The sequence below is a fragment of the Mauremys mutica genome, chromosome 1 (genome assembly GCF_020497125.1).
Source record: "Mauremys mutica isolate MM-2020 ecotype Southern chromosome 1, ASM2049712v1, whole genome shotgun sequence".
NCBI lineage: Eukaryota > Metazoa > Chordata > Testudines > Geoemydidae > Mauremys > Mauremys mutica.
The window spans coordinates 160,707,313-160,734,302 of NC_059072.1; the positions used below are offsets into that span (position 1 = coordinate 160,707,313).

At 45.7% G+C, this 26,990-nt stretch overlaps 1 protein-coding gene across 6 annotated transcripts in view; it reads left to right on the forward strand.

Moving 5' to 3' along the window:
- LOC123360821 (limbic system associated membrane protein) overlaps window positions 1-26,990 on the forward strand; it is a 1,375,067-nt gene that overhangs the window by 1,184,031 nt on the left and 164,046 nt on the right. For all 6 annotated transcript variants that reach the window (XM_045001275.1, XM_045001278.1, XM_045001270.1 and 3 more), the window contains one exon: window positions 24,039-24,164. In XM_045001275.1, the coding sequence (XP_044857210.1) occupies window positions 24,039-24,164 (126 nt within the window). The remainder of the gene's footprint in view (window positions 1-24,038; window positions 24,165-26,990) is intronic.

Below are 26,990 nucleotides of genomic sequence, written 5' to 3' on the forward strand. Positions count from 1 at the left end.
ACCCAAAGTTCTCCAGTGTTTCCAACCCAGCCTGGCTGAGATCCCATTTTCGTGAAGCAAAAGCACTGAACTTTTACTCCCTCAGTGAATGGCGCCTGGGCATCCCCTTTGTCCCCCAAAATACACTCAAGCAAACTTTTGATATACACCTCCAGATAAGGTTTTCTTCCCCTGCCATGTTTCTTTTCCTGTTAGTTCCTTTATGAAGTTCTTTCTTTCAATCCTTAATTTTCATTTGATTTAGACTGGAGATAGAGGACCCGTGGTGAATGAGCCAATATTCAATTTATGTGTAAACAGTTAAATGGAGAGACATCTCCCATCTGACAGAAAACTTGTTTGTTACTGTTTCTGGTGCCTAATAATTGGATACAGACTTTAAGAATATAGTTTCAGTATTTATACATATCTCTTTACATGGTATCTGTATGTACATTTCACAATTTTATTGATGACCAGTTTGTCACTGGCTTTCATTTGAGGCCTCACATGACATTCTGTGGGGAACCAGAATGTACATCCCAGAATCAGGAAATTCCAGCAACTCTGTGCACCCCCTTACCAAATGGCATTAGGAGGTTCTTGGTCAGAATCATGCTGAGGAAAATATATCTTCAGATGATATATTCAGAGTAGCCTTTTGATAGAGCTGATCAAACCATTTTAGACAGAACCACTTTCTTTCAGAAAATGCAGGTTCATGGAAATCTAAACATTTTCAGAGTGTGTGTGTCCATCTCAATGAAATTTTCTACTGGAAAGTTTTGAAACAAACCATTTTGACTTTCCTATTTTGACAAGGAATAAATGTTGTTTTAACTGTGTCATTTAGTTTTGTTTAATTTAATTTAGACTGTCGTATTAAGATTAATATTATATTATATTTACTATTTTATATTATGTGCTGGCATTATCAAAATGAAACAATTTGACATTTTTTAAACAAAACAATTAGACATAATCAAAACAGAATGCTCCCAAATTGAAATTATCAGTAATTTCTGTTCCGTGAAAAAAAACTTGACATTTTGACTTTTTGTTCCAATTCATGGGGGGGGGGGGGGGAATGAAATGTGGGCAATTCCCTTGGGATGGGAATTCTAGTTTCTGATTGACTCTACTTTGTGACAGCTTGGGGATGAAGCCCAGACTTCTCCATTTTATTAGGTACATGTCTGACAATATTTTATGGAACAAGGGATATTAACCTTCTGTGTAGGGATATAAATGGGTTACAGTTAACTAAGAAAGGGTTCACTCCTGCAGTACTTATTAAAGAAAGTTTGTCCAACCAAAGTTAATGAGGCTTTTGCTTGCATGAGGACCAAAGTACTGAGCTCATAGTTATTAAGGGCAAGATTTTTAAAGGCACAAAAAGGGAGGCAGGTGCACATCTCCCACTGGAAGCCCTTTGAAATCAATGGGAGTAAGGTGTCAAGCTCCCATTTCCAGGGCCGCCCAGAGGATTCCGGGGGCCCGGGGTCTTCGGCGGCGGGGGGCCCTTCCGTTCCGGGACCCGCCGCCAAAGTGCCCCGAAGACCCGCGGCGGGAGCCCCCCGCCGCCGAATTACCGCCGAAGCGGGACCCGCCGCTGAAGCGCAGCCCGGTCTTCGGCGGTAATTCGATGGCGGGGGGGGTCCCCGCCGCGGGCCTTCGGGGCACTTCGGCGGCGGGTCCCGGAACAGAAGGGGCCCCCCGCCGCCGAAGACCGGGCTGCGCGGCGGCGGCGGCGGTGGCGGCGGGTCCTGCTTCCCCCCGCCTCAGCCTCTTACCCGAGCGCGTCTCCGGCGGTGCCTGAGCTCCGTCCCGCTCAGAGTCGCGTGGGGAGGGGGCGGGGCTGTGAGCTCCACGCCGAGCGGAGGCAGCTGTCCCGCCCCCTCCCCACGCCGCTCTGAGCGGGGCGGGGCTCAGGCCCCGTTGGAGCTCCCAGCCCCGCCCCCTCCCCACGCGGCTCGGATCGGGGCGGGACTCAGGGGCTCGGCCGGAGACTCGGCGCTTGATGCGCTGAGGCTCCAGGAGAGGGGCGGAGGCGGGAGCCTCCGCTCTTCTCTTGGGGGCCCCTGCAGAGCCCGGGGCCCAGGGCAAATTGCCCCCTTTGCCCCCCCCCTCTGGGCGGCCCTGCCCATTTCTGTCTTTGAAAACCTCCCCCTCAAGTAATGATCCGTTGTATTCATTTGTATTGGACATTCCTGGAAGCCTGATCATTAATATTGGTTTGCAAGCTGGAAGAATGAGCATAAACAAATACAAGGTCTTCTCCTCAAGGGGTTATGCTTTATAGCAAAAGAGAAAAATAAAGGAGCATAGGTAGGAAAGGCAAGAAAAAATCACCCACTCCCTTTCAGGGTTAAGCTCTGCCCTGCGTCCCAGGATGTGGTACCCAGCCTTGCCAAACTCATCGTCTTTCTCCTCCACCCATGCTGTCATTCACATAGCCTTGCCCTAGGGCACCTGTGCCAGGGGAGGAGGAAGTAATCCCTTGTTCAGCAGTTAGATTGAATAGACCTTAATTTCCAGGAATCATAGAATCATAGAATTCAAGATCAGAAGGGACCATTATGATCATCTAGTCTGACCTCCTGCAAGATGCAGGCCACATAAGCCGATCCACCCACTCCTGAACTAATTCTCTCCCTTGACTCTGCTGTTGAATGCTCCAAATCATGATTTAAAGACTTCAAGTAGCAGATAATCCACCAGCAAGCGACCCCTGCCCCATGCTTCGGAGGAAGGCGAAAAACCTCCAGGGCCACTGCCAATCTACCCTGGAGGAAAATTCCTTCCCGACCCCAAATATGGCGATCAGCTGAACCCCGATCATGCGGGCAAGACTCTCCAGCCAGACCCTCTGGAAAAGGCTAACAATATCCCAACATTGACCATTTGTACTAATTACCAGTGTGGCATGTTATTGACCTATTGACTAAACCCGTTATCCTATCATACCATCTCCTACATAAACTTATCCAGCTTAATCTTAAAGTCATGGAGGTCCTTCGCCCCCACTGTTTCCCTCGGTAGGCTGTTCCAGAATTGCACTCCTCTGATGGTTAGAAACCTTCGTCTAATTTCAAGCCTAAATTTCCTGACTGACAATTTATATCCGTTTGTTCTCGTGTCCACATTAGCACTGAGCTGAAATAATTCCTCTCCCTCCCTGGTATTTATCCCTCTGATATATTTAAAGAGTGCAATCATATCTCCTCTTATCCTTCTTTTGGTTAAGGAAAACAAACCGAGCTCCTCAAGTCTCCTTTCATACGACAGGCCTTCCATTCCTCGGATCATTCTAGTGGCCCTTCTTTGTACCCGTTCCAGTTTGAATTCATCCTTCTTAAACATGGGAGACCAAAACTGCACACAATACTCCAAATGAGGTCTCACCAACGCCTTATATAACGGGACTAGTACCTCCTTATCTCTACTAGAAATACCTTGCCTAATGCATCCCAAGACCGCATTAGCTTTTTTAACGGCCACATCACATTGCCTACTCATAGTCATCCTACGATCAACCAGGACTTCTAGGTCCTTCTCCTCCTCCGTTACTTCCAACTGGTGCGTCCCCAGCTTATAACTAAAATTCTTGTTAGTCATCCCTAAATGCATAACCTTACACTTCTCATTATTGAATTTCATCCTGTTACTAATACTCCAGTTTATAAGGTCATCCAAATCTCCCTGGAGGATATCCCGATCCTTTTCCGAATTGGCAATACCTCCCAACTTGGTGTCATCTGCAAACTTTATCAGCCCACTCCTACTTTTGGTTCCGAGGTCAGCGATAAATAGATTAAATAAAATCGGACCCAAAACCGAACCTTGAGGAACTCCACTGGTAACCCCCCTCCAACCCGACAGATCACCCTTCAATACGACCCTCTGCAGTCTCCCCTTTAACCAGCTCCTTATCCACCTCTGGATTTTCATTTCGATCCCCATCTTTTCCAATTTAACCAGTAATTCCTCATGCGGTACCGTATCAAACGCCTTACTGAAATCAAGATATATTAGATCCACCGCATTTCCCTTGTCTAAACAATCTGTTACTTTCTCAAAGAAGGAGATCAGGTTGGTTTGGCACGATCTACCTTTCGTAAAACCATGCTGTTAGAATGTTAGATTTCCCACTCCCCCATATTTTAAGAACAAAGATGGATGCACACAGTGAAGGGAGGAGGGTGGAAGAAGCCTAAGACTCAGGAACAATGTGGTGGTTGTGCTCCCCTGAGTTCAAACACGACAGAAATTAATGCTGCTGCTTGAGTTCTTCAGAACTGGGGCTATGATCACGGGACTATGAGTTGGAGCACTGGCCAATGAAGCTGGGTGGCACAGAGGGGAATGCAGATTGCACCTTTCAAAGGATCCTTGAGTCAGCCACCTTGCCTTTCACTGGGCCCATCCCTTACACAGTCACAAGGCAGCCTTAAACATTGGTACCACAACTGCTTTTCTCCAGTCTTCAGATACCTCCCCGTACGCCATGACTTGTCAAATATAATTAGCAGTTGCTGAGTGGATTGATCAACTAATTTCCTTCTCGCCCTCAGATACATTTAATCCATTAGCTGATTATTTGTAGAGATTTATTTTCCGCTAACATTTCCTTGCTTGCATTTTATCAATAGTTCTATTTATTAGGTTGCTGTTGCTTCCTGATTGTCCAAAACACTGTTCTTTGTTTTCCTTGTTCAAGACCATGAGATATTTTAATAAGCTGCTTGGCATCTCAGTCATTTAAACATCATCATGAATGTCACCTCTTTTCCTTTATTTATTAGTGGGCACACTTACCATCTGGTGCTCTTTTTTCCCCAAGATAATAGGCCCTCTTCTTCTCCATAGCCTTTGGCAGCACTAACCCATTCTCATTTTGTGGTGCCTTATCTGTTCTTTGTTAGCCACTTTGACTCTGTACCTTCTTTGATCCTTTCTCCATTTCCAATACAGGGTTTATTTTTCACATAAGATCTTTGAGCAGTGCCATCATGGCTGTGTTTATAACAAATGTTTTTACCAAAAATGTCCCATCCTTTCTATTGCCAGTGTACACTGTCTCCAGGCATTTTAAAACCAAGACATCTAAGCCCTTACTAAAGTGGTCCTAGGCCATAGATCTGATCTTTGCAGAAGAAAAAGAAAAACCAGGATCTATGTGCAGAACTGGGAGCCAGGAGTCTTGGGTTGTTATTATGTATACTAAGGTAATGCCTAGAACAGGGGTTCTCAAACTGGGGGTCACTACCCCTCAGGGGGTCGTGAGGTTATTACATGGGGGTCGCGAGCTGTCAACCTCCACCCCAAACCCTGCTTTGCCTCCAGCATTTATAATAGTGTTAAATATATAAAAAAAGTGTTTCTAATTTATAAGGGGGGGGTCGCAATCAGAGGCTTGGTATGTGAAAGGGGTCACACCAGTACGAAAGTTTGAGAGCCACTGGCCTAGAAGACCCAGCTGAGATTGGGCCACCAGTGTGTTAAATGCTGTACATATGCCTAGTAAGAAGCAGCTCCTGCCATGAAGAGTTTGCAGTCTGGAAAAACAGAGACAGTGAGAGGTGAAATGGTTTGTGCATGTTCACAAAGCAGCTCACCAGCACAGCCAGGAGAAGACTCTCCTGAATCTCAGTTTAGTACCTTAGCTATTGGACCGTGCTGCCTCTCTGCTCAGCTACTGACTCAGTTTATTACTTTAAGCAAGTCACTCGCCTCCGTTTCCCAACATGTGAGATGGGTATCATGATACTGACCCACTTCACAAGTGAGTTAGTAGAATTAGTTGGGGTTTGTAAAATGCTTTGAGATCGTTGCAGAGAAAGTGCTATACCACCCGTTCCTAATGAGACATTTTGTGTGGACCCTTCCATTATACTAAACCTCCCTCGGGCTGTTGTGGTGAACTTAATTTTTTTAATGAGTTTTCCCATAAGCCCAAGGTGTTCCACCCAGTATCTATCCGACAGACCGCCACCTCCCCCCAACAAAGCAGCACCTGATATAAGTGAAGTGAATTTTCCCTCCTTGCTGAGTATCACTGCTTCTCCATCTGACACTACCCAAATCCCTGTTTTAACTAACAGTGATGTGACCTCTTTATAGGCATAAGAAGTACGTTCAGCATAGCTAACAGACATCCTACGAGTCTATTGATATTCAAGGCATGTGTGAACTCGTTCCCCACTGTGGCATCCTGGCATTCAGAGGATGAAGTGTCCCTCCAAACATGCTTCTTTCTTGTTCCACCAAACCCCCCCAGCACTAGGCACTACAGAGGATGCCTGCTGTCCTTTCTGTGCAATGAAACACAGTGTGATACGTGTGCCATTGGAAGAGGCTTGTGATTATGTCACGAGACATGTCCACTGACCCTTCTGTCTGACAGAGCTGATCTAAGCCAACTGCGAGAGAACAAGGCAAAGAAAGTGCATGCCTGGAGCTTCCTAGTTCTGCTCCTGTTCTTAAAGAGCCTGGGATGAATTCAACACCCCCATGACAACAGAATGAGAAACTGCAAGACTACTTTTTCCATAGAGAATAAGAACCTTAAAGGAAAAAATGCAGCAATTACATATAACACCATCGGTAGCTAAATAATGGTGTAATATATAAGAATATTCTGTATGTTGTGTGCATGGCCAGTTCTGTGGTGAGAATTATAGAAATCTATGACTGGAAGGGACCTCAATAGGTCATACTAGTCCAGTTCCTTGTACTGAGGCAGGGCTACGAATTATCTAGACCATCCTTGACAGATGTTGGTCTAACTTGTTCTTAATCTGTCATAATGTTTGTAAAGATGAGTTTTCAAAACAATTTCTATAAATACTCCTCAGTCTAGGCACTTATATGCAGAGGCCAATGTACTCCATTGCACAGTGGGACCAAATTCTGTAGCAAGAGCCCCTAAATTCAGCAGCAATGTTAATTTATTGTATCTCTATGAAATGCCTTCATTCCAGTCCCTCCAACATTCAAACCCACACATTCAGCTATGACTCATAGTTGAAAATACTCATTGATGTCAATTTCTTCAATGGTTATTTACAGCCATCATTATGTTTGATGGTGGATGTATTCTCCAGGCAAACTGGCTCTATGAACTTCGGCAATGCTGATAATTCTGGGCGGTCCACAGTAATCTGATTAACTCCCCATTGTGGGAAAAACTAACAGTAAGAGGCAGCTGCAGGCAGGGCAAGGAGACAGCAAACAAAATGTTGGCGCCTGGTCTCCTGTAAAATTTCCACATTCTACAGCTGGGGCCCTGAGTGAGATGACAGGGTATTTCACACCTTTCAGAGCCATTGTTTCATGCTTTTAGCAGACTCTCATGAGCAGTGGTTTATACACGCTTCTCCTTTTGGCTCTTAATTTCTCCACTCTGTGCTGGTCATTTAAACTAAAGGTCTTGTGAATCTGAAGCTCATAGCTTAACTTTTAGAGGAGACGCATCCAATTCATCCAACTGAGGGAGGCACTGATTCTACTGTGCAAACAATGAAGCAGATTGAAGCTGCCCTCAACTTTAATAAGATATTGCATTCCAAGGACACTACAGTTGATCTCATTTGGAGACCACTTAGCTCAAAGTAGAGCATTACATGGTAGAAACTCCTGGCCTTACTTTATATAATCATGAAGGCAGCCTAGAGGGCCTCATCGTATAATTCAGGGGACTGCACTTAGGACATCTCTATCCTTGCACCCTGGCACTTTGCAAACAGCCAGCCAAATGAAAGCTTCAGAGCAGCCATTAAGTCTCAGATACTCTAGCCATAGGGGCTATTTAAGATTAACAGAATGAAAGATTGATGATAGATGAAGGCGGGACACTCTCACACATGCACACACACCCACACACTCTCACAATGTAGCAGATGGGTGGAAGTCTCCATGTTTTTAACCTGAACTAAAAAGCAGCTTTTAGTAGCAGCTCCCTGTGTGAAGGAAGCATGTTTACTGGTTCTGCCTCATGAGGGGGCCGTTTTCACCCGAAAAAACCTTGACCTTCAGCAGAACCAGCAACAGGATAGGGCATGAGAGGAAGAGGCCCCAGAGGATGCACCGTATTTCTCTCCCTTGCTGTGAAGTCTGACAGTTGGTTGAAATGGGCCCCAATCACAAGGAAGGCTCAGCAGACAGGTCTCATCACATAAAGGCAAACATCTTTGGATGGCTACAAATGAGGTTGAGGGGGGTCTTGGGCTGCTTTGGAAATTGTCCTCTGATGTGCTCCGGCTCTGTAGCTTGCTAGAGAGAGTGCTCTTTGCAGGAATTGATTGTCTTCCCTGAACACAGGTGGTGTGTATGCGTGAGTGTGTGAAATGGTGAGCCGGGTGGGGAGAAAAGTGAAGGGTATGGATTTCTCAGACAGCATTCACAGACACTGTTCATTTCCTTCAGAGGTGTAGGTGTAAATAAGATAGCACAACAGGGTCCAGAAGCGGGAGAGAGGAAGTTCTTGCATGTCCCTTGCTTCACCAGATGCAGGCTCTGTATTCTGCTAGCTGGGGGTTAATGAGAGCATCTCATGGTTAATTTTCGTTTCTTCAGTCATGGGTGGAGTTCTGAGGAACAGAGATGGGGTCTGGTCTCCTTTCCTTATTGTAAGAGATGCCAGGACCCTTTGCTAGGCTATTGATGACCTCTGTAATCGTGCCAGGTAACATACACTCACAAGCTGGGATCTCAGTACTATATTCCCATGATTAAGCAGATCACTTCAGTGGAACAAACTTTGATTTAACATAGGTTTATAGCACATCCTACAGCTTCTAATAACAACATTCACCCAAGACTACAGAGAGTCATCGTCGGAGCTGGGTTCAGAACTCAGAACTTCCTGGCCCATGCTCAGGCCGTGCTTTTCTCCCATTCTCTCTGCTTGCCCTCCTTTTCCCTTGACCTCACACTGTGCACATGCTCAATCCTCTTTCTTTCTTTAACCCACTGGCTGCAGCATGTGTTTTAGCTACTTGTTATGACCACTAAGGTTCAGGATTTTGCATCTAGCAATGACATGTTAATTTATGATATGGTTCAGAAAGAAGTACCTGAGGGAATACTGCTACCACTGTACCTCTTTGGTTCTTGTAAGTCTCCCTACCTTCTCTAGGTGGGTCTCCCTGGTGGTCTCGTGTTCTGTGGGAGGGCTTGGTCGACAGTGTCCAGTTGGAATATGAATCCCAATTCCCCACTTCGAGAAGCAGGGAAGCTGGTTGGTCCCCAGTGTCATTGTGCCCAGTGTTTTTCTAAGGTAACTAATATATTGTCCTTCGTCTTTCAGTGGGCTGTGATTTCTTCCATCCACCCACACTCCCTTGTGCTTGACTTTCAATTCAGCTTCAATTTCAATGACGGTATTGGCATCACAAGGCACACATGTGTTGCCAAAGTTAACAAGTTAATAAATCAACTGTTATATGTCTTTCTCTCCCCTACACTCTTCCATCTCCTCCTTTCTCTTTCTCCTCCCCAGCTTCTCTCTCTAATAGTCTCCCCAGGTGATAGTTAGCTATCTCAAACTCTAGACAAGCTGTCTCTCTTGACAAACAGAGCTGTCACTCACCAAGGGGGAAGAGCAATTGGTCTGTATAGCGTGTCTGATATTTTATTTCCTTCACGGGGCATGCAAGCATCAGTCTTTAAACTCTCTTAAAGCTGTGTTTGCTTGAAGGTTGACTAATGACTTCAGAAGAACCAGAGGTTTTTTCAGAGGTACCAAGCAAGGCAGTAAACTCTTGGCACCCCCTCAAGGAGTCAAGGGGTTTCACAGCCTGGCAAGGCCGGTAGAAGTGGTGGAGACACCCATTGACCATGGAGAGGTCCAGGTTACAGACAAAACCACTCCACTGGGTAGAAATCTCTGTTAAATAGAGCAGTGAGTGCTCTCCTGCTTCCACCAACCCACCCAATCCTATGGCATGACAGTGAACAAAGTATTAAGGAAAGAGACATATCCCTCAGGTTTCTCTAGTAGTGGATACAATCTGCCCAGGACAGTGTGTTTGGAATTTAATCCCCAGTACATCAAACATGTAGCCTGGACATGGCATCATGCTGTATTGGGCTTTTTTATCCTTTGTCATTAGTATCCATTCCTGATCCAGTGGTAGCTTGATCCAATAACATGATGCCATCTCTGTTGGCTCTCTTCTGTCCCCTGGGAGTTAGGAACAGTTTTCCTCGTTGCTTTCTCATGAAAAATCATTATCACTCCTGATAGCTTGAAGAAATCTCTTTCTCAGACTCCCTCATATTTTGGCCACTGAAGCCAGAAGTGTGTGTGTCTCCTTCTCTCAATATTTCCTTCTATATTAGTTCTATGATCATTCCTCTCTGCTTGAAGTGTACTCTGACTCCCAGTTTCCTCCTCTAGTTTGCAATCCATGAGGCTGGTTCTCCATTGCCCTGCATTTTGTGTAATCATTTCCTCCTGGGCAAAGTGAATGTAAAATACTACCATTATAATTTGGTAGTGTTTCATCCCTACTTTATGCAGCCAATGGAGAATCAGGCCCATTGATTCTGTCTGTGGTAAGAGTCTCCCTTAGTTTTGCATATCTCACTGTGGTGAGACAGTTTGCTAGTTCCACGCAGAGATCTTTAACACTCTCAAATCTTGCTAGATTTTATTTGGTCTCAGGAAATGATATAGTGTTGTAGGCGTTGAGCATCATTTCTATCTAGATACTTGTAAGTTACCCATTACCGTAGTACCTAAGTGGCTCACAAACCTTATTCTCATAATGTATGTAGTAAGGGAGTATTATTAGCCTAATTTTGTAGATGGGGAAGTGAATCATAGAAAGATGAAGTGACTTGCCCAAGGTCTCACAAGAAGTCTGTGGCAGACCCAGAAACTGATCCCTGATTGCCAGAGTGCCAGTTCCACTGCCTTTAATATAAGACCATGCCTCCTTCCATTTTGACTGTAGTTGTTTGCTCCGCTAGTCAGTAGATTAGAGATGTTGAGACCAGAAATTGATGGCACAGTAGATGTTTTCATCTCCTGCTGTGACGGAAGTGTACACTGCTTTGATTAGTGTTCATTTCTGTATATTGATTAGCAGGGGAAGATGCCACATCATTGCTGCTCTGAGGCCAGTGTTGCTAGATTCCCTCTGCACATCGAGTATTTGTTTGCAGGACTTCAGCTGGAGAGTTTCTGCAGAGGTTTTGTCCCAATCAGCTTAGCAACCCACACTGTCCCCAGTCTGTGTAATTTCCGTCTCCAAAAAGGAGGCTCTGTCCGTTTCTTTCCAATCATTTGTATTCTGTGCTTTCTGCTCTTGAACTTCTTACAAAATCCTGAGACCCTGATGTCCCTTCAGACATATACAAGTCAGTTGAAGCTACCCAAATGTTTTTGAGGACATGTAATTGAGGTCTAGATCCCTAACTGCAGTTCTAATATATAACTTACTGGCTAGTTGGCCAGTCTTGCTCATGTTGAGTTCAGTGGCAAAATTCCAATTGACTTCAATGGGAACAGAATTGAATCCCACTAGCGGCAGCCCCAAAAGAATAAACCGCGCTTCTGAAAAATCAGGGAAATTCTCCTGTAACCCAAGAGGCACAGACATGTGTTTATGAAGCCAGAAGTCCTGGATTTCAACCTCAAATGTCCATTGTAATGTCTGTACATATGGAGCAAGTCTTCATCACGCGGTAAAGGTTCAGAAGAGCTGCTGGGGCACTTCCAAAGACCTCAAGGTGCTGCAGCACATGGTTGAGCCAAAACAGTAGTTCTCTTTTGGCAGAGGAACCAGATGGGCAGAAACTGTGGTATGGGTATGATTCAGTATTGGGCTGTAGCATGTGATCATGGGAGTCATAGCACTCCCCACACAGCTGCTCGCGTAGCGCAAGGCTAAGGTTTTTCACACTGGATCATACTTGTGCAGGAGAACATTTATGATGAAAGGAGTTCCTTGTCTTGTACTCCCTGCTCCTTCCTCAGCAAGTGGCTGGCCATAACTTCCCAGTGCTTAGAACACACACTGCTTCTAGATGTCACCAAACTGGATAGCAGGTAATGTCTAAAGGTTTATAGCTGGCATTTCTGAACTTCCTTCTGGTATCCCAATTTCTATCAAGCAGGGCCACCATCTGTGATGTAAGCAATGACCAGAATTTAATAATGAGTCTGGGCTGAAAACTTCAGTCCTGGATTTAGAATGTATCCCCTCCTCAAAGTTTTGGGTTATTTGGATTCAGGGATATGGTTCAGCACCTCTCTACTTAAGAGCAGCTACCAGCTACCCTCAACTGAGCTCTCATCAGAAGAAGAAGAATTTGTCTATTAGTCTTTTGATTGCAGAACTAGCTATTTGATGAAGCAGCCATAGTAACTTGCCTTCTATATTGTCCATTATTCATTAAATATGACAAAGAGTCCTTTTTCTGGGGAGTCAACAGTAACTTTTTATCCTGCTGTTGTTCTATACTAGGGCTTAGAAAGTTCTAGAGAGTTATTAAATAACTGAATCTGATACACACCCACACCTCTCTCAAAAGCTTTGCCTGAACTCAACCCAAGAATTATTTTTTCTGAAGTTCTGAAATGTCTGAATACAGTTTTTACATTCTATTTCCAGTCCTGGCACCTCTATACTTCCTACTTTGGTGTGGGATCGGAACTGATCACACCAAAATACCACACTATACTTTTGGTTCCACCAGAATCCTGAAGTACCAGACATCTTGTGCAAAAGATGCTTATCACAAGATCTCCAACCGAATTTGCAGACCTGAACGTATTAGGAAGTGAAACTTCCAAACAGAGTAATTGTTAAATCTGCCACATGCATTCAATTTGTATGCGAGCCTTGTCCTTTCAAAGCTATTTGAATGTGTCGACATGGAGCCACATCCTTGATTCTGTGCCATATGCAAGTCACTACTGTGCACTGCAGCATCAGAACTCACTGCCTCATGGCATGTTTATCAGTATGGCAATGTGGTAGTTTTCAAACAGATGAGCCAGTGGAGAGGCATTTAATGAGAAACCTCCTTTATTTTATTTTTTTCAAACTAATGTGCAGATTTCCATCAGGTGGTGCAGATAGGCTGCTCTTCTGGAAATACTATTTACCTGTAGCCAGGTGGTAATGTCAATAATATGAGGGCTGAATGAGGAGCATTCAGGCTACAGCTTCTGTAAGATTTAGCAAAATTGTACCTGTAGTATGCACACGAGAATGCAACTGAGTGTAAGTGGAGGAAATTCCCTTCCCATCTCACTCCTCCATCCCCACTTCCAGCTTCAATTCAAGGCCTCTCACACTTCTTCATCTCTACTCCCTCTTTAATTATTAGAAAGCTCCAACCTTCCTCCCATCAGGTAGAAAACCTCTTTCACCCTGCACCTCCAACCTTGGAACCCCTTTGGGCTCTGTCTCAGCTCCAGTTCACGCCCAGCCTGCTCTCCCCATTTACACCATCCTACCAAAGAAAGGGCTAGGAACCAGCAGCCAGGTCCAGCCAGGACTCACTTAAAACAAAAGTTTTGACTTGGCTCTTCCTGCACTGTCCAGAAACCTTCCTCTCCTAGGTCTAGCAACTCCTGAAGGCCACCTTCTATCCTTGCCCTTTAAGAATCTGATCCAGAGGCCGTTAACATCAATGGAAAGATTCCCACTGACTTCAGTGGGCTTTGGATCAAGCCCTAACAGGGCTGTACATTTTGGTTCAACTACAACTCGGGTAAATCTGACGTTCTTAGTACTTCTATTTGCAGGGTGTTTTCCACGGTCTTCTAAGATCTGTCTTTGGGACTGAAATATGAAGGGAGCTGCTCTTCTCACAGCATTTTTTTTCCTGGATGGTTAATAAAACCATGAGAAGAGCAGATCTTGCATTATTTCAGTCCCACAAATAACTCCCTCTGCCACTAAATGTAGTCCATGGAAAATACATACAAATACTTAAATCACAAATGCTAAACCCCGTGTGCATCCCTAGTCCTCAAAGTATTTAGGATTTGGGGATTAGGCAGCGTCCCCGGGATTAATCCCTCAGAATTAGCATAGCAAACACTTCTGTAACTTGTTTACATGTGACATGTCAACAATGCTGTTTATTCACAGGAAGTCTGCCTATGTACTTTAGTCAAAAAGCAGTTGGGGTCAATGTTGCAGGCTGAAAGCAAAAGAACAGTTTGGATTGTGAACAGAGAGAACCTCCTCTTAGAGAGATGTGCTGTGAGTAAAGACATCGCTATTGCCATGCTGTGAATTTGGTATTTTAGTCAAAAATCAGTTTCACAGCAAAGATACAATACTTTGTACACAGTGGTCCAGGTTCCTCAAGGGAGTTTCAGCAGGGATTCGCTTAGCCTATTACATTTTCCTTCTATGATTTGACATATCCATATTCAGTATGTGGCCAAGAATCTAGGCTTTGTGCGCTATCAAAAGCCACAAAGGTGGATTCAGCACATCCTCATCCTGAACATGTGCGTGTTTAGCCAGGCCAAACTCTTCAGAGCGGGGTGTGGATGGATGAACATCATCAACAGATGGGCCAAGAAGGCTGGGTCCAGTACTGGAACTGGAATCAGTTGAAGAGCAGGGTTGGGGTTTGAGTTGAAGGCTAAGTGAGGGGTTGGGCTGGAAGGTGAAAGTAGAGACCCTCTCACTTCACCCCACCCAACAGAAGTTTTCAGGTTGGTTTGAGATTTCGACTATTTCTTTTTTTGAGTCTCCCTCCCATTCAGGAAACAAAATAATTTCACTTCAAAGGGACTCTGAAGAAATGTCTAGTTGATTGTTCTATGTATGTGGACATTAATGAATTACATAGAGATGAACTACAGAGTTCCAGATCTAGATCCTACCTTTTCAGTGGCTTGAGGGTGTTAATATTGAAGGGGGGTTGTTCGGGCCTCTCTCTGTTAGTAAGACGATGTGGCCACACATCCTCATGCAGACAAATAGGCCAGTCACCTATCTATAGCCCATGAGATGGAGCCTCACTTTGGACGAGGGAGTGTGGCTTGTCAGCAATTTGTTCCTTTTAAATATGTTGGTTCTTTGAAACTCCACATCATTCAGCAAGACAGCTTACTTATACGTATGCTTAAGTCCCCACATCCTGTTAGTCACTATATTGTTATCAACTGCAGGATAATCACAAATCCCCCTTGCCACTTAAACCAACTATTGAACATTCAAAATGATAACTTTTGCTCTGGCAGTGTGCAGATGTTTCTGCAGAGACTTTTAATTGGATACAGGGAGCCGAAGCTAGCACAGTATTGGTCTCAATGACAAAATGGAGCTAATTTTCATGCTATTTAAATCACACTGCAATACATTTTGAAAAGTGTTTGATTTCTAGCAGGTTAAAAAAGCTTCAATTTGCTTGGAATAGTTTGGTGAAGCAAACAGAGGCGTTAGTGAAACAAAACAAACACACGAAAGAACAGACTAGGGTGACCAGACAGCAAATGTGAAAAATCGGGATGGAGGTGGGGGGTAATAGGAGCGTATATAAGAAAAAGACCCCCAAATCGGGACTGTCTCTATAAAATTGGGACATCTGGTCACCCTAGAACAGACAGTGATTGAGAGGTTGGGGAACATTTTTTTAGTCTATATAGTTTAATAAAACCCAGGTGAAGTAACACCACTGTTCTGCTCTCTCGCCCTGATGCAGCTTCTGTCTGTGGGTCTCTTAAGTCAGAAGCTGTTGCATGAAGTAGCCTGGCAGAACAATATCATTTGTTCTGCATTTTGCATCTTCAGAGTGCATCAGAAGTATTAGCATGGAGCACCCCCAAGGCCTGGATTTTGCTTTGTAACCCTCAGCTTGTTACCCACATGGAGCTGAGCTGCATCAAGCTGTTTCTTGTTACCAGTGTAAAAAGCTGTGATTAGCCTGCCACATGCAGGTGAGGGAAATTAGCTGTTGGGCTGAATTTACTAGCATGCCCAGCCTCTTCAAGCCCTCTCTCCTCACACAGACTTTAACTCTACAATGGCTAATGAGGCCAATTAGTTGCCCCAGGAAAGGACTCCTAATTGTGGCTGGCAAGGTGGCAGTTCCAAAATGCTCAAAGGTGTGTGTGGTGACCAGCGTGCCCCCCAGCCTCAGGGCTGATTAGTTTCTTTGTATTTGTTGTAAAATGCTGTTAATTAGGAGCCAAGGAGGAGGAAATTAGAACTCTGGAGTCATAATCAGGAAGTGCCTGAGGCTGTAAGATCCTTGGATTTTGGAGAAGGGCTTTAATGGTTTTCTGTTTGCTCCTGTGGAGTAGTGGGTGGGAGTTCTCATTTTCCCCATCCCCAGGCAACAGAGAAGAGGCAGATAATCAGGAAGAGGAAGGCAATTAATAAGGAAGAATACATGTGTGGGGTGGGATAAAGGTGATGAGCTCTTATCTTTTTTTTTCTCCTTCTAAAAACCTTGCCTGAGGTACCTGTCTGGACTGTTTTGAAGGCCCTTCTTGAGGCCAGTGAATAGAACATAAAGCTTGGTTTACTGACTGTTGGCTTCTCTTCCCATTTCTGTCACTGACTCCCTTTTGGCATTGGGCAAGTTACTTCCCATTCTTGTACCTCAGCTTCCCTATCAGTAGAGTGGGGATAATGATACTCTTTTCAAAGACTTCTGAGACCTGTGGATGAACCATGAGTGCTACGTATTATCGTTATTTCATAGAGCTGGGAACAGTCTGCTCGGGCCATAGGGACGTAAGCAGTGGAAAGTAAGGAGAACAAGTCTCCTTGGGCTGCTAATTTTGAGGAGCGGGTAATCATATCGACTAGGTTGCACATAACCAGCCAAAGAAGGAGGTATCTTGGAGATGGCTGACTCACAAGGGAAGAGTCACTATAATCTATTAGAACAAGCTAAGGGCTGTCTGAGGGCTTGTTGGGGTGGGGACACTCAGGAAAGTGAAGGCAAATCAACTAAAGGTGTGAAGACAATGTGCATATGTTAAAATGTGTGAACTGCCTCCTTGCACCCAGTAGCAGGTTTACAATGGCACCAGTGGTGCCAGGCCCACATGCAGAAGGGGCCCCAGCACCCAGACAGTGGAGGACCTGCCTCTGCTTGGACTCTCCGCCCCCTCCTCCTGTGTGAGTGGTGGTGGGGGGCCTCAGGGCAGAGTGCAGGTGGAGCGGGGGCTTGGGCCACAGTCTGGGTGCCAGTGTCCACTAAAGATGAATCCGGCCTGCTCTCTCCAGAGGATGCTCCCAGTCAGGAGAATGGTGACCTCAACTCATTGTATTCCAGGATTAAGCCCATGTAGATGTCGCCTGAGTTACATTCTATTGTTGGGCAATGACACCCCGACACATCGTGGGGCCTGATTGGCCAATTCCTGGCACATTATGTAATCTATTATGTCTGTTAAAAGATGCACAGAACGTGGTCCCTTGAGCCTTAGCTCAGCACTGGGCCAGTTTCCTCCTTAGGGCATCTAAGGGTCTGGCACCATTGCTGGCTGACGTAGCTGTTTTGCCTGGAACGACAGGTTGCCCCCTCCCACACATTTCCCAGGATGTATCAAGGAGGGCTACAGAGCTCTGAAGGGCTTTGGTTGTAAAGGACACACATTTCAGAGACAGATGTTTTGAGTGTTTGTGGTTTCCCTGCTGCCCCTCATCCCTTTTGTTACAAGTAACTGTAGCTGGTGCTTGGGAGACGCAGTAATATTTTGTGTGGAAACAAATTACTTGCTTTCATTCTGAGAGTAACAGTGATTGCACTGGGGGAGTTCAGTCTGTTTTTCATGTCTCTTTTTTTTTTCTTGTTATTTAAATTTCAGTGAGTTGTAGTTGTCATGAAAGTGAGGGATTGACAGCAATTAACTAGAGCTGGTGCAGTGCAAGCAGATTCTGTGCAAGCATCTCCTACACAGCTCTGCCTATGCTCCTCACCTGCAGCTCCCACCTCTCTGCTATTCCAGTTCTGGGCCCCACACAGCTCTGCCAGTGCCCCACATTCCTGACCTGCAGCACTTCCTGCTATTCCAGTCCTGGGATTCTCCTGAGCAGACTTCCACTCATGCCAAATTGTGTGTGGTGTTTTTCTCCACTGGTGCCAAGCTGAGATGTTCACCTGGTATCACAAGAACCCCATAGAGTATGAACCAGAGAGAGAAGGCTGTGAACTCGCATACTCTTTCTTCTCTGAGTTAATTATTTTAAAACATCCAGAATCTGTTGCTGGCATGTGTTATAGTTGTAGGTATAAAGCAGTGTTTCAATGTACAATACAGAACTTTATGGTGACCCCTTTTGCGGTATTCTGCCTGCTCGTCACCGCTGCACTGGGTGCAAAGTGGCGGTGACATGAGCTGATCATCCTGAAAGGAAGGCAGGAGTCCTCCCCTGTCATCACTGGAAAAGGAGACTTGCCCCATAGCCAGGACCACCTCCATCTCTCTGTTATTCTAATTGCTGCAATTGCCTCCTCTTGGAAACCCCACAGAGGTTGAGTCTGAGAGCCTGGAAGTGCAGTCCCCCTGAGCTAGAAAGAGTCTGTGAGCAGTCTCTGTTACCCCACAAGGGACTCCCTGAAAGATGGATATGAAAGAAGCCCCTCCTCTTTCCCTACGGTTCCCCAAAAAGCTGAGTGTAGAAATAGCGCTCTCTCTTTGCTGGCAGTGCCCCACACTCTGGTGGCCGTGACAGCGTTAGCAGCTTCCAAGTGACCTAAATGTAATTAATTTTGGTGCCCGCTCCGTGATGCCCCCGACATACCGTATGTGTGAGAATCACTGTTGGATGGCTTGTGAGGGAGGCTTAGTCTCCCAAGGTCCTTGGGGATGAGCTGTTTTCTCAGGATCCCTACTTTCAGCACCCCTGTGACTGAAGAAACACAACACAACTCACATGTGAAAAAATAAGGTCAAAGCATCTCATTTTAAGACTGTCCTAAATAGGTGTGTACGAAGAAGTGATGAGCACCAAGAGAAAATGCTACAAAGGAAGCCATGGCTGGTGGTGACACCTTTAGTATTTTAACATGCTGGCTTGACACCCACAAAATTAAAAGCTTCCAACTTCTATTTGTGTATTATCAGCCTGTCCGCTAGCATCTAATAGCTTTTAGCACTAGACAGCTTTGGATTCTGAACATGTGAAACTAAACCACATTTTAAACTCTATACTTGCTGTGAAATTTGTTTTCCCCCATCCCTTCCCCTAGGCTGAGATGGCAGCTGGAAGGAACTCGCCATTAAATTCCCAACTGGCTTTCAGCATTGGATGCCCCTTTTTTCTCATATGAGAAGTGGCAGGCCAGATGTGACCATCTGATCACCCTTTCTCCCTCATGGGCATTGAGGTTGCTTGGTGAATCGGACCTATTTTATTTCCTGGGTTTATTTGGTGCTCAGGAAACTGAGACGATTGACAGCTCTGGCAAAAGCAAGGCAGCACAAAGCATATTTCCTCATTGCAGCTCTCCTGTTGAATGTCAATATTGGCTTTTAATACCCCCTGCGATTCCACTCTGGCTTCCCTTGAACAGCTTTGCCAGTGCCTCAGCACTGTCCTGCCACCTCACCTGTTATTCCAGTCTTGGGTCAGTCCAGAGCAGATTTTCACTTGTCTTATGTGTGGCTCTTTCCTGATGGGGCGGGGCAGGCACCAAAAACATATGGCACATATGTGACTTTTAATTCCCACTCCTGCTAAAGGTTCTTATTACCTCTCTGGGGGGCTGTCTGAGACTTTCTTCTAGCCCCAAAAATTCTGTCCTACCCATTTTTCCTACTTACTTCTTCACGTTCTGAAAGGCCTCATATCATGTCTAACAATTTTTTCAGGAGAGGGAGGCTGGGCCCAGATCCCTTTGAAGTCCAATATCTGTCTTGAGCCAGCCAGAGGGGTCACGGCAAATAATTGAATTTGGCCTCTTCCCCGCTCCAGGACCAAGTACACTGAACTCAGGGCACTTGAGGAATGTGCTATAAGGGAGGGATGTTGGTAAACTAAGAACATAAGAATGGCCAGACTGGGTCAGACCAATGGTCCATCTTGCCCAGTATCTTGTCTGCTGACAGTGGCCAATGTCAGGTGCGTCACAGGGAATGAACAGAACAGGTAATCGTTGAGTGATCCATCCTATCGTCCACTCCCAATTTCTGGCAAACAGAAGCTAGGGATGCTTGGAGCATTGTGTTGCGTCGCTGCCCATCCTGGCTGATAGCTGTTGATGAATTTGTCTAGTTCTTTTTTAACCTGTTATAGTTTTGGCCTTCACAGCTTCCTCTGGCAATGAGTTCCATAGGTTGGCTGTGTGTTGTGTGAAGAAGTACTTCCTTTTGTTTGTTTTAAACCAGGTGCCTATTAATTTCATTGAGTGACCCCTAGTTCTTGTTTTATGTGAAGGAGTCAATAACATTTCTTTATTCACTTTCTCCTGTGATATAGCATGGCCAGAGGGCAGCAGAAGAGGGTTAGAAGGGAGCCCTATTCCCTGTAAGGGGAAGAAAGTTTGCTATAGATTAACTAGAGCACCTGATGCCAATTAGAGCACCTGCAGTCAGTCACATGATAAAACCCCCCTGCTTCAATCAGACAGTGTGGGAGTTGGAGCAGAGAGGATTGGTATTGGAGCAGAGACCAGTTTGAAGGGAAGCAGAGGACAGTTTGGAGAAGTGCTGCGGTGGGCTAAGTCCAAGACTCTAGGTAAAGGGACACCTGGCTTGTACAGAGGGAGGGCAGGAAGCCTTCCCCCCCCCCCACAAGCTGAAGGGCAGGAGAGGGAAGTAGCCCAGGGGAAGGAACTGTCAGTTCAAGTGGTTCACCACTATCCTCAGGGCCCCTGGGCTGGGACCTGAAGTAGAGGACAGGCCCAGGTCCCTCCCTCTCCACTCCCCTCCTCTAGGACACTAGTTGAGCAATTAATATTCCAATTTAGGGACAAGAAATGGCACCCTGAACCCCCGCAAAGAAGAGAAAGTGCAAGACCCATCATAATAGTGCCGGCAATTTGCCACACTCCACATCAGTCAAGATTTTATAGACCTCTATCATATCCACCCCCCATTTTCCAAGCTGAAAAGTCTGCCTTTTTAATCTCACCTCATGGAAGCTGTTCCGTACCTCTAATAATTTTTGTTGCCCTTTTCTGAACTTTTTCCAATTACAATGTATCTTTTTTGAGATGGGGCGACCAGAACTGCACACAGTATTCAAGATGTGGACATATCATGGATTTATATAGAGGCATTATGATATTTTCGGTCTTATTATCTGTTCCTTTCCTAATATTCTGCTGGTTTTCTTGACTGCTGTTGCACATTGATCGGATGTTTTCAGAGAGCTATTCACGACTCCAAGATCCTTCAGGAGTGGTAACAGCTAATTTAGACCCTATCATTTTTATGTACAGTTGGGATTATGTTTTCCAATGTGCATTACTTTGCACTTATCAACATTGAATTTCATCTGCCATTTTGTTGCCCAGTCACCCAGTTAAGCTCTACTGGGAGTTGTACACACAGCAGTCCTGTGCAGAAGGGAGTCCTCTGTGCTCTCTCTTCACTTTTCACCTTGACTCTGAAACACTGGCCAGGAGTTTGGAGCCTAGAGAGAGAAGACAGTGGTAATTTTGGACAATCATGGATGTTAAGAACATTCATAAGAATGTGGTGGAATAGGTGGGCAGCCTTTCTTCCTCCCAGTCAATTTGTGTGGGCATCTCTGCCTCCAAAGGGCTGTCAATCAACTTGGTTTGGGGATGGGAGCATCTGTTTGTTTACTCTGTGGTAAGCAAAGCAGAAAATGATCTTGTTTCATTCCCCACTACACACACTCTAAAGCTGAGAATGGCGGGGGGGGGGGGGAGAACAGTCTTTTTACTGAGCTCCCCTGCATCCCCTGAGCATGAAGCATGGATGTGAGACATTAATGTGAGAAAGGCGACTGGAACAATCTGTCCTGCCTCAGAGGAAGACCTAGTGGCCTAACTTTCAGGTACCTGGAGTCACAAGTTCAAATCCTAGTGAAGTCAGCTCAACCCTTGGAATTCCCACAATAGACAAAATGTTACCTCTGTGGAGGATTTTAAGGATCCTCAAAAGGAAAGTCTTGTCCACTCTTCTGGCTATTAAAGATCCCATGGCACACTTTGTGAGACAAGGGTTTATTCCAGCGGCCTTAGCCAAAATTTCCTCTTTCTCCTTCTCCCCACAGTGTGGTGCATTGCCCTATGTGCTGGCTGCTGCCCTTCATTCCAGACTGGGTGAATATTGGTTGTGAAGCTTATTGGGCTCTTTCTGGATGAAACCTGTGACAGGAATATTATCACCAGCTGCAACACTCCACAATAGGGTTTGCTTTAGATAGATAAGAACTGGAGGAGCTAGTTAGTTGTATTGGGTTTAAAATCTGGCCACTTAGGTCACAAATGAAACCAGGTGTGGCAAGCTGCAAGCTCAGCCTCTGGTGAGCAATTGTTTACATTGCCAACAAAACAGTGCCTTGTTCAGCAGGATACCTTGTCTGTGCTCAGAAGATGTAATAATAGCTAATACATAGTCTTGGCCTGTGCCCAGTGTGAGTTAGGAAGTTTGCACAGTGCCTCTAGGCCTGGCTCTGCAGAAGCCAGCTAGATGGGCAATCAGAACTGTCGAAGGACCCAGCTGGGCTGTTTTGAATGTGGAAATGAGTTTGAAGCACTGTGACAGTTGTGGCTCCTACTTACACTTTAGTGCTTCCCCAGTTCAGTCATGCAAGTTGCTTGTAAGTTCTGTGAGTACCCATCGCTTACCAAACATAAAGCAACAGCAACATGATAATAGCCTGTGATCAGGATGCTAGAAGTTTGCAGTGCACTGCAACACAATGTGATTGCCATAGGCAGATATTTGGAGCAGTGATATCCCCAGGAGATCATTCTTATAGCTGGGTAGTCAGAAAGCAGCTAACAGGAGCGTGCATTATTAAACATTCCCCGCCCCAGCCATCTTCCCTTACTCCCTTGTTTTTTTGCTGGTTACTCTTCCAATTCTATATCTCCCTTCCGTTTCCCCCCACCCCCCGTGTGTAAAAGTTGCGATCATTTGGCACACTTGCTGAATGCCACAACCACGCAAGCTATGCTGCTTTATGGCTTACACCTGCTGTTTAACTCCCCAACAACACTATTTACATCACCACTGAATGTCTCCCCTTGGCATTCAAGGAATTGTGCAAGGTAATAGCCTTAGTTAAAGCAAACTTCTGCTTAAGGGCATCTGGCCCAGCTTGGCTCTTCTCGGTACTTTCTGGCTTTCCTTTGGCCTTCCCTATATCTCCATCCCACTTCCCCCTTTCTGTTCCTTGCTCTTTTCTCTCTGCCTAAGCCTCCTACACTACCATTCCCTGTATCCTTCCATATCATTGCCTACCCCTGGACCTTTCTCCTCTCTCTGGTGCTCCAAGTGGCCAACCCTTCTTTCCTTCAAATCCCTTCTTTAAACACACCAACTCCAGGAAGCCCCCAGGTGATCACACACCTTCTGTAAGTGAGAAATGCTGGCATGCGCATACCAAGTAAAAATTAAAAGGCCGGTGAGCCAGAGACTTTCCTTCTTGCGTAATTTCCTGCCTTACAGTAACTCCCTAATAAATATCCGTAAACGTACTGAGCACAATTCTGCTCCAGCGTCAGTGGAGGCCTCACCTCCAGTAAGCAGCTGATTTTTTTTTTTTTTGTCAGTAAGTGGTCACTTAGGTCGGGTCTCTGTTGACAGGTAGAAACATCCTCTGGTCACTCAAAGTGGTCACTCAAAGTGGTCACTTAGGTCGGGTCTCTGTTGACAGGTAGAAACATCCTCTGGGTCATCTAAAGCATTTTGTCCCTGAATTGTTTTGCCTCTCTATTTAGACTGCAAGCTTCTTGAGGCCAAGACTATAACTTCCTCTGTGTTTTGGACTGTAGTGGAGCTTAACAAATAGTAGTAGTAGTAGTAGTAGTAGTAATTAGTGCTGTCTGTGGGTGGGTTCAATAGCTGACTGTGGGTGAGTCAGGCTCATGGGGCCTCAGAACTCTGGGTAACCTGTTCCATTATTCTTTTATCTTCACAGTTCCACCAAAGATCTCCAATATCTCCTCGGATGTCACTGTGAATGAGGGTAGCAACGTGACCCTGGTGTGCATGGCAAATGGACGCCCTGAGCCTGTCATCACCTGGAGACACCTCACCCCGACAGGTAAGTCATGCAGCATAGCTCTTCTGCATACACTGTGCTGGTGACCAGAGGTGGTTTCAACAGTGAGTCTGGCAGCTACAAAGAGGGGTAAGTCCATGTGATGAGCAATGCCAAGGAACCCTTTAAATGCATGGAGGGTATTTTGGTGCCATAACAAGGGTGAGGCACTTGCCTTGGGCGCGCAAAGCAGAGGGGCGCAGCTCTACCGTGATCGGCGGCGCTTCGGCGGCAGCTCTACCACCGCCGCTTCTTCAGTGGCAATTCGGTGGCGGGTCCCTGAGTCCCTCTCGGAGGGAAGGACTCAGGGACCCACTCAGGTACTCACTGCCGAATTGCGGGGTTGCTGCAGAAGAATGAATGAAGTGGTGGCGGCAATTCAGCGGGAGGTCCTTTCCTCCGACAGGGACTCAGGGACAGGGCGGCTCCAGGCACCAGTGCAGCAATCGCATGCCTGGGGTGGCAAGCCATGGGGGGCGGCCTGTCGGTCGCTGTGAGGGTGGTCGTCAGGAAGCCTTTGGCAGCGTTTCTGTGGGAGGTCCACCGGTCCCACAGTTTTGGCGGTAATTTGGCAGCGGGTACGCCGTAGGCGTGGGACCAGCGGACCTCCCACAGAACCGCTGCCGAATCCGCATCACCGGGGCAGACCTCCCACAGAAACGCTGCCGAAGGCTGCCTGATTGTCGTGCTTGGGGCGGCAAAAAACATAGAGCCGCCCCTGCTCAGGGACCTGCAGCTGATTGCCGCCGAAGAGCCTGGAGCCAGCTCTTGCCTCGGGCGCAAAAATTCCTATTAGGCTGTACAGGACATAATAATCAGTTCGTCTCAGGGAACCTTTTAAATGGTGTCCATTAGGAGCTGTATATGCTTGACCCTCTGCTTGCATCTTAGCTGTTGTCTTCATCTAGCTGCTGTAATTTCTAGTGCCAGCAAGGCACACTGCAAGGGCAAAGGGACCACATCCACTAATTGCAGAGAGGCAGGGGGAAGATCTTACCCATCTAATAATAAGTCCAGTAGGATCCTTTGAAAACCACCAAATTGGCTTTCCAATCCTTTTACATCAAAGAGGAGGCATGTGGTGACATGAGTCATCACATGCTACTTTCAGCCTTTGTAGACAGCAGCTCTGCACCCCATTAAAAGATGAGATGGCAGAAAAGGAGGACCCAGTAAGGCACAGAGCAAGCAAGAAATCAGCCAGCTGTTCCATTATTAATTATTCCTTTGCTATTGCAGCAATTGGCAGCCTTGGAGAGCAAACATTCCTGTCATTAGCCCCACTGACCCCTGGGGAAGACAGCTAGGGAAGCAGGGAGTCTCCTAACTATTCATCCCTTGAAGTTTTATCAGAGGGAAGAGAACAAGACACATGTGCCTCTTCTTCACCCCTCCCAATGCTTTTCTTTGAGGGGAGATGTTCTCCTCACCTGCTCTCATTTATAGCTAGCTCCTGGTTCCATTCAAGTCAATGGGGAAAACTCCCCGGATCAGGCACTGAATATGGGATTTACAACAAAGTATTGTAATGTTTATTTACTGAGGAAGTCTCCAAGCTGCCAGAGCAGAAACTTTCTTCAAGTGCAAGAGACTGTGAAACTAATCATTATGCTAGTCAGCAACCAGAGAGAGAGAGAGAGTCAGGGAAGGAGGAGAAAAGATGGGGAGAGAGAGAACTCGAGAGAATTAGAGGTGGGACTTAATCCAAATGCTCTGTCCAGCACACCCCTTCTCCCCCCTCCAAATTTGGGGGGAATTAGATTCTACTCCCATGGGCCAAATCAAAATACTCCCATTCTAAACAGCTTTGGGATATCTGAAATCCAGACTTTTTATTTTGTGGGTTTGGCCCATCTCTAGCAGAAATGGAAGGAGAGAGAGTAAAAACACTGCCAGGAAGAGACAGAGGTGGGAACAGAAACAGGGGGAGGGATTGTGATTTCTTTGTGGTGTCATCAACTGCCTGGGTCTTCTCTTCTGTTATTGTCAATATTGAGTGTGCACGTGCCACTGAGGTGTGTAGGAAAATGACCTGTTTTTGGTTTTTTTTTCTTTAATTTGTGTATTTACAATCTGCTTACTCCCCGGGGGCAATTTTGCCATAAAATGCATTTCTTATTGAACCTTTGATCTCCTTGCTGTATCAGAATTTCAGTCCTCACCGCTACTTCTTTCTCTTTGTATTCAAATGGGAGACATTTCCTTGTCATGCACCAAGCATTTTGTAGCATTGTTTGAGTTAATACATGGAAAATTTGCTACAAAAGTTCCAGATTTGAGAGATGCCACCTATGTCAGTGTTCAGATCCTACAGTAATAGTCATTTTTGATAAATAGAGACTGTAGAGGGATGGTTTCTATATGCGTGTGATCAATTGCAGAGTCATACAATAAACAGCACGTGGCATGCCCCTTTGCCCGCCTCACCCATACTTTGCCCACTGATTGATGCACATCGGGATTACTTCTAATATTCCAAGCCAATTTGGGGGCTTTCAAAGAGTGGCCATTAAAACAACACCAAGACTATCCAGGAGAAGGACCGCCCCCCCTTTTAAAAAAAATGTGGAATTGCATCATTCAGGCCCTCATCACCTGTCTCAACTAGTGCAACTTTTTCCTCTGCAGCCGAGACCAATCATATCTTCCCTCACCTCTATCCATTCAGAGCATAGCTGCAGAGATTGTTTTCCTGGCTCATTGCTTATCACCTCACCCCTCTCGGTGTCCCTCTACTGGCTCCCACTTCTCAACCACTTTAAACACACTGTTTTTCTTCACCTTTGAGATCATTCATGATCTATTTTCCCCCCTCCCACCTATTCTCTT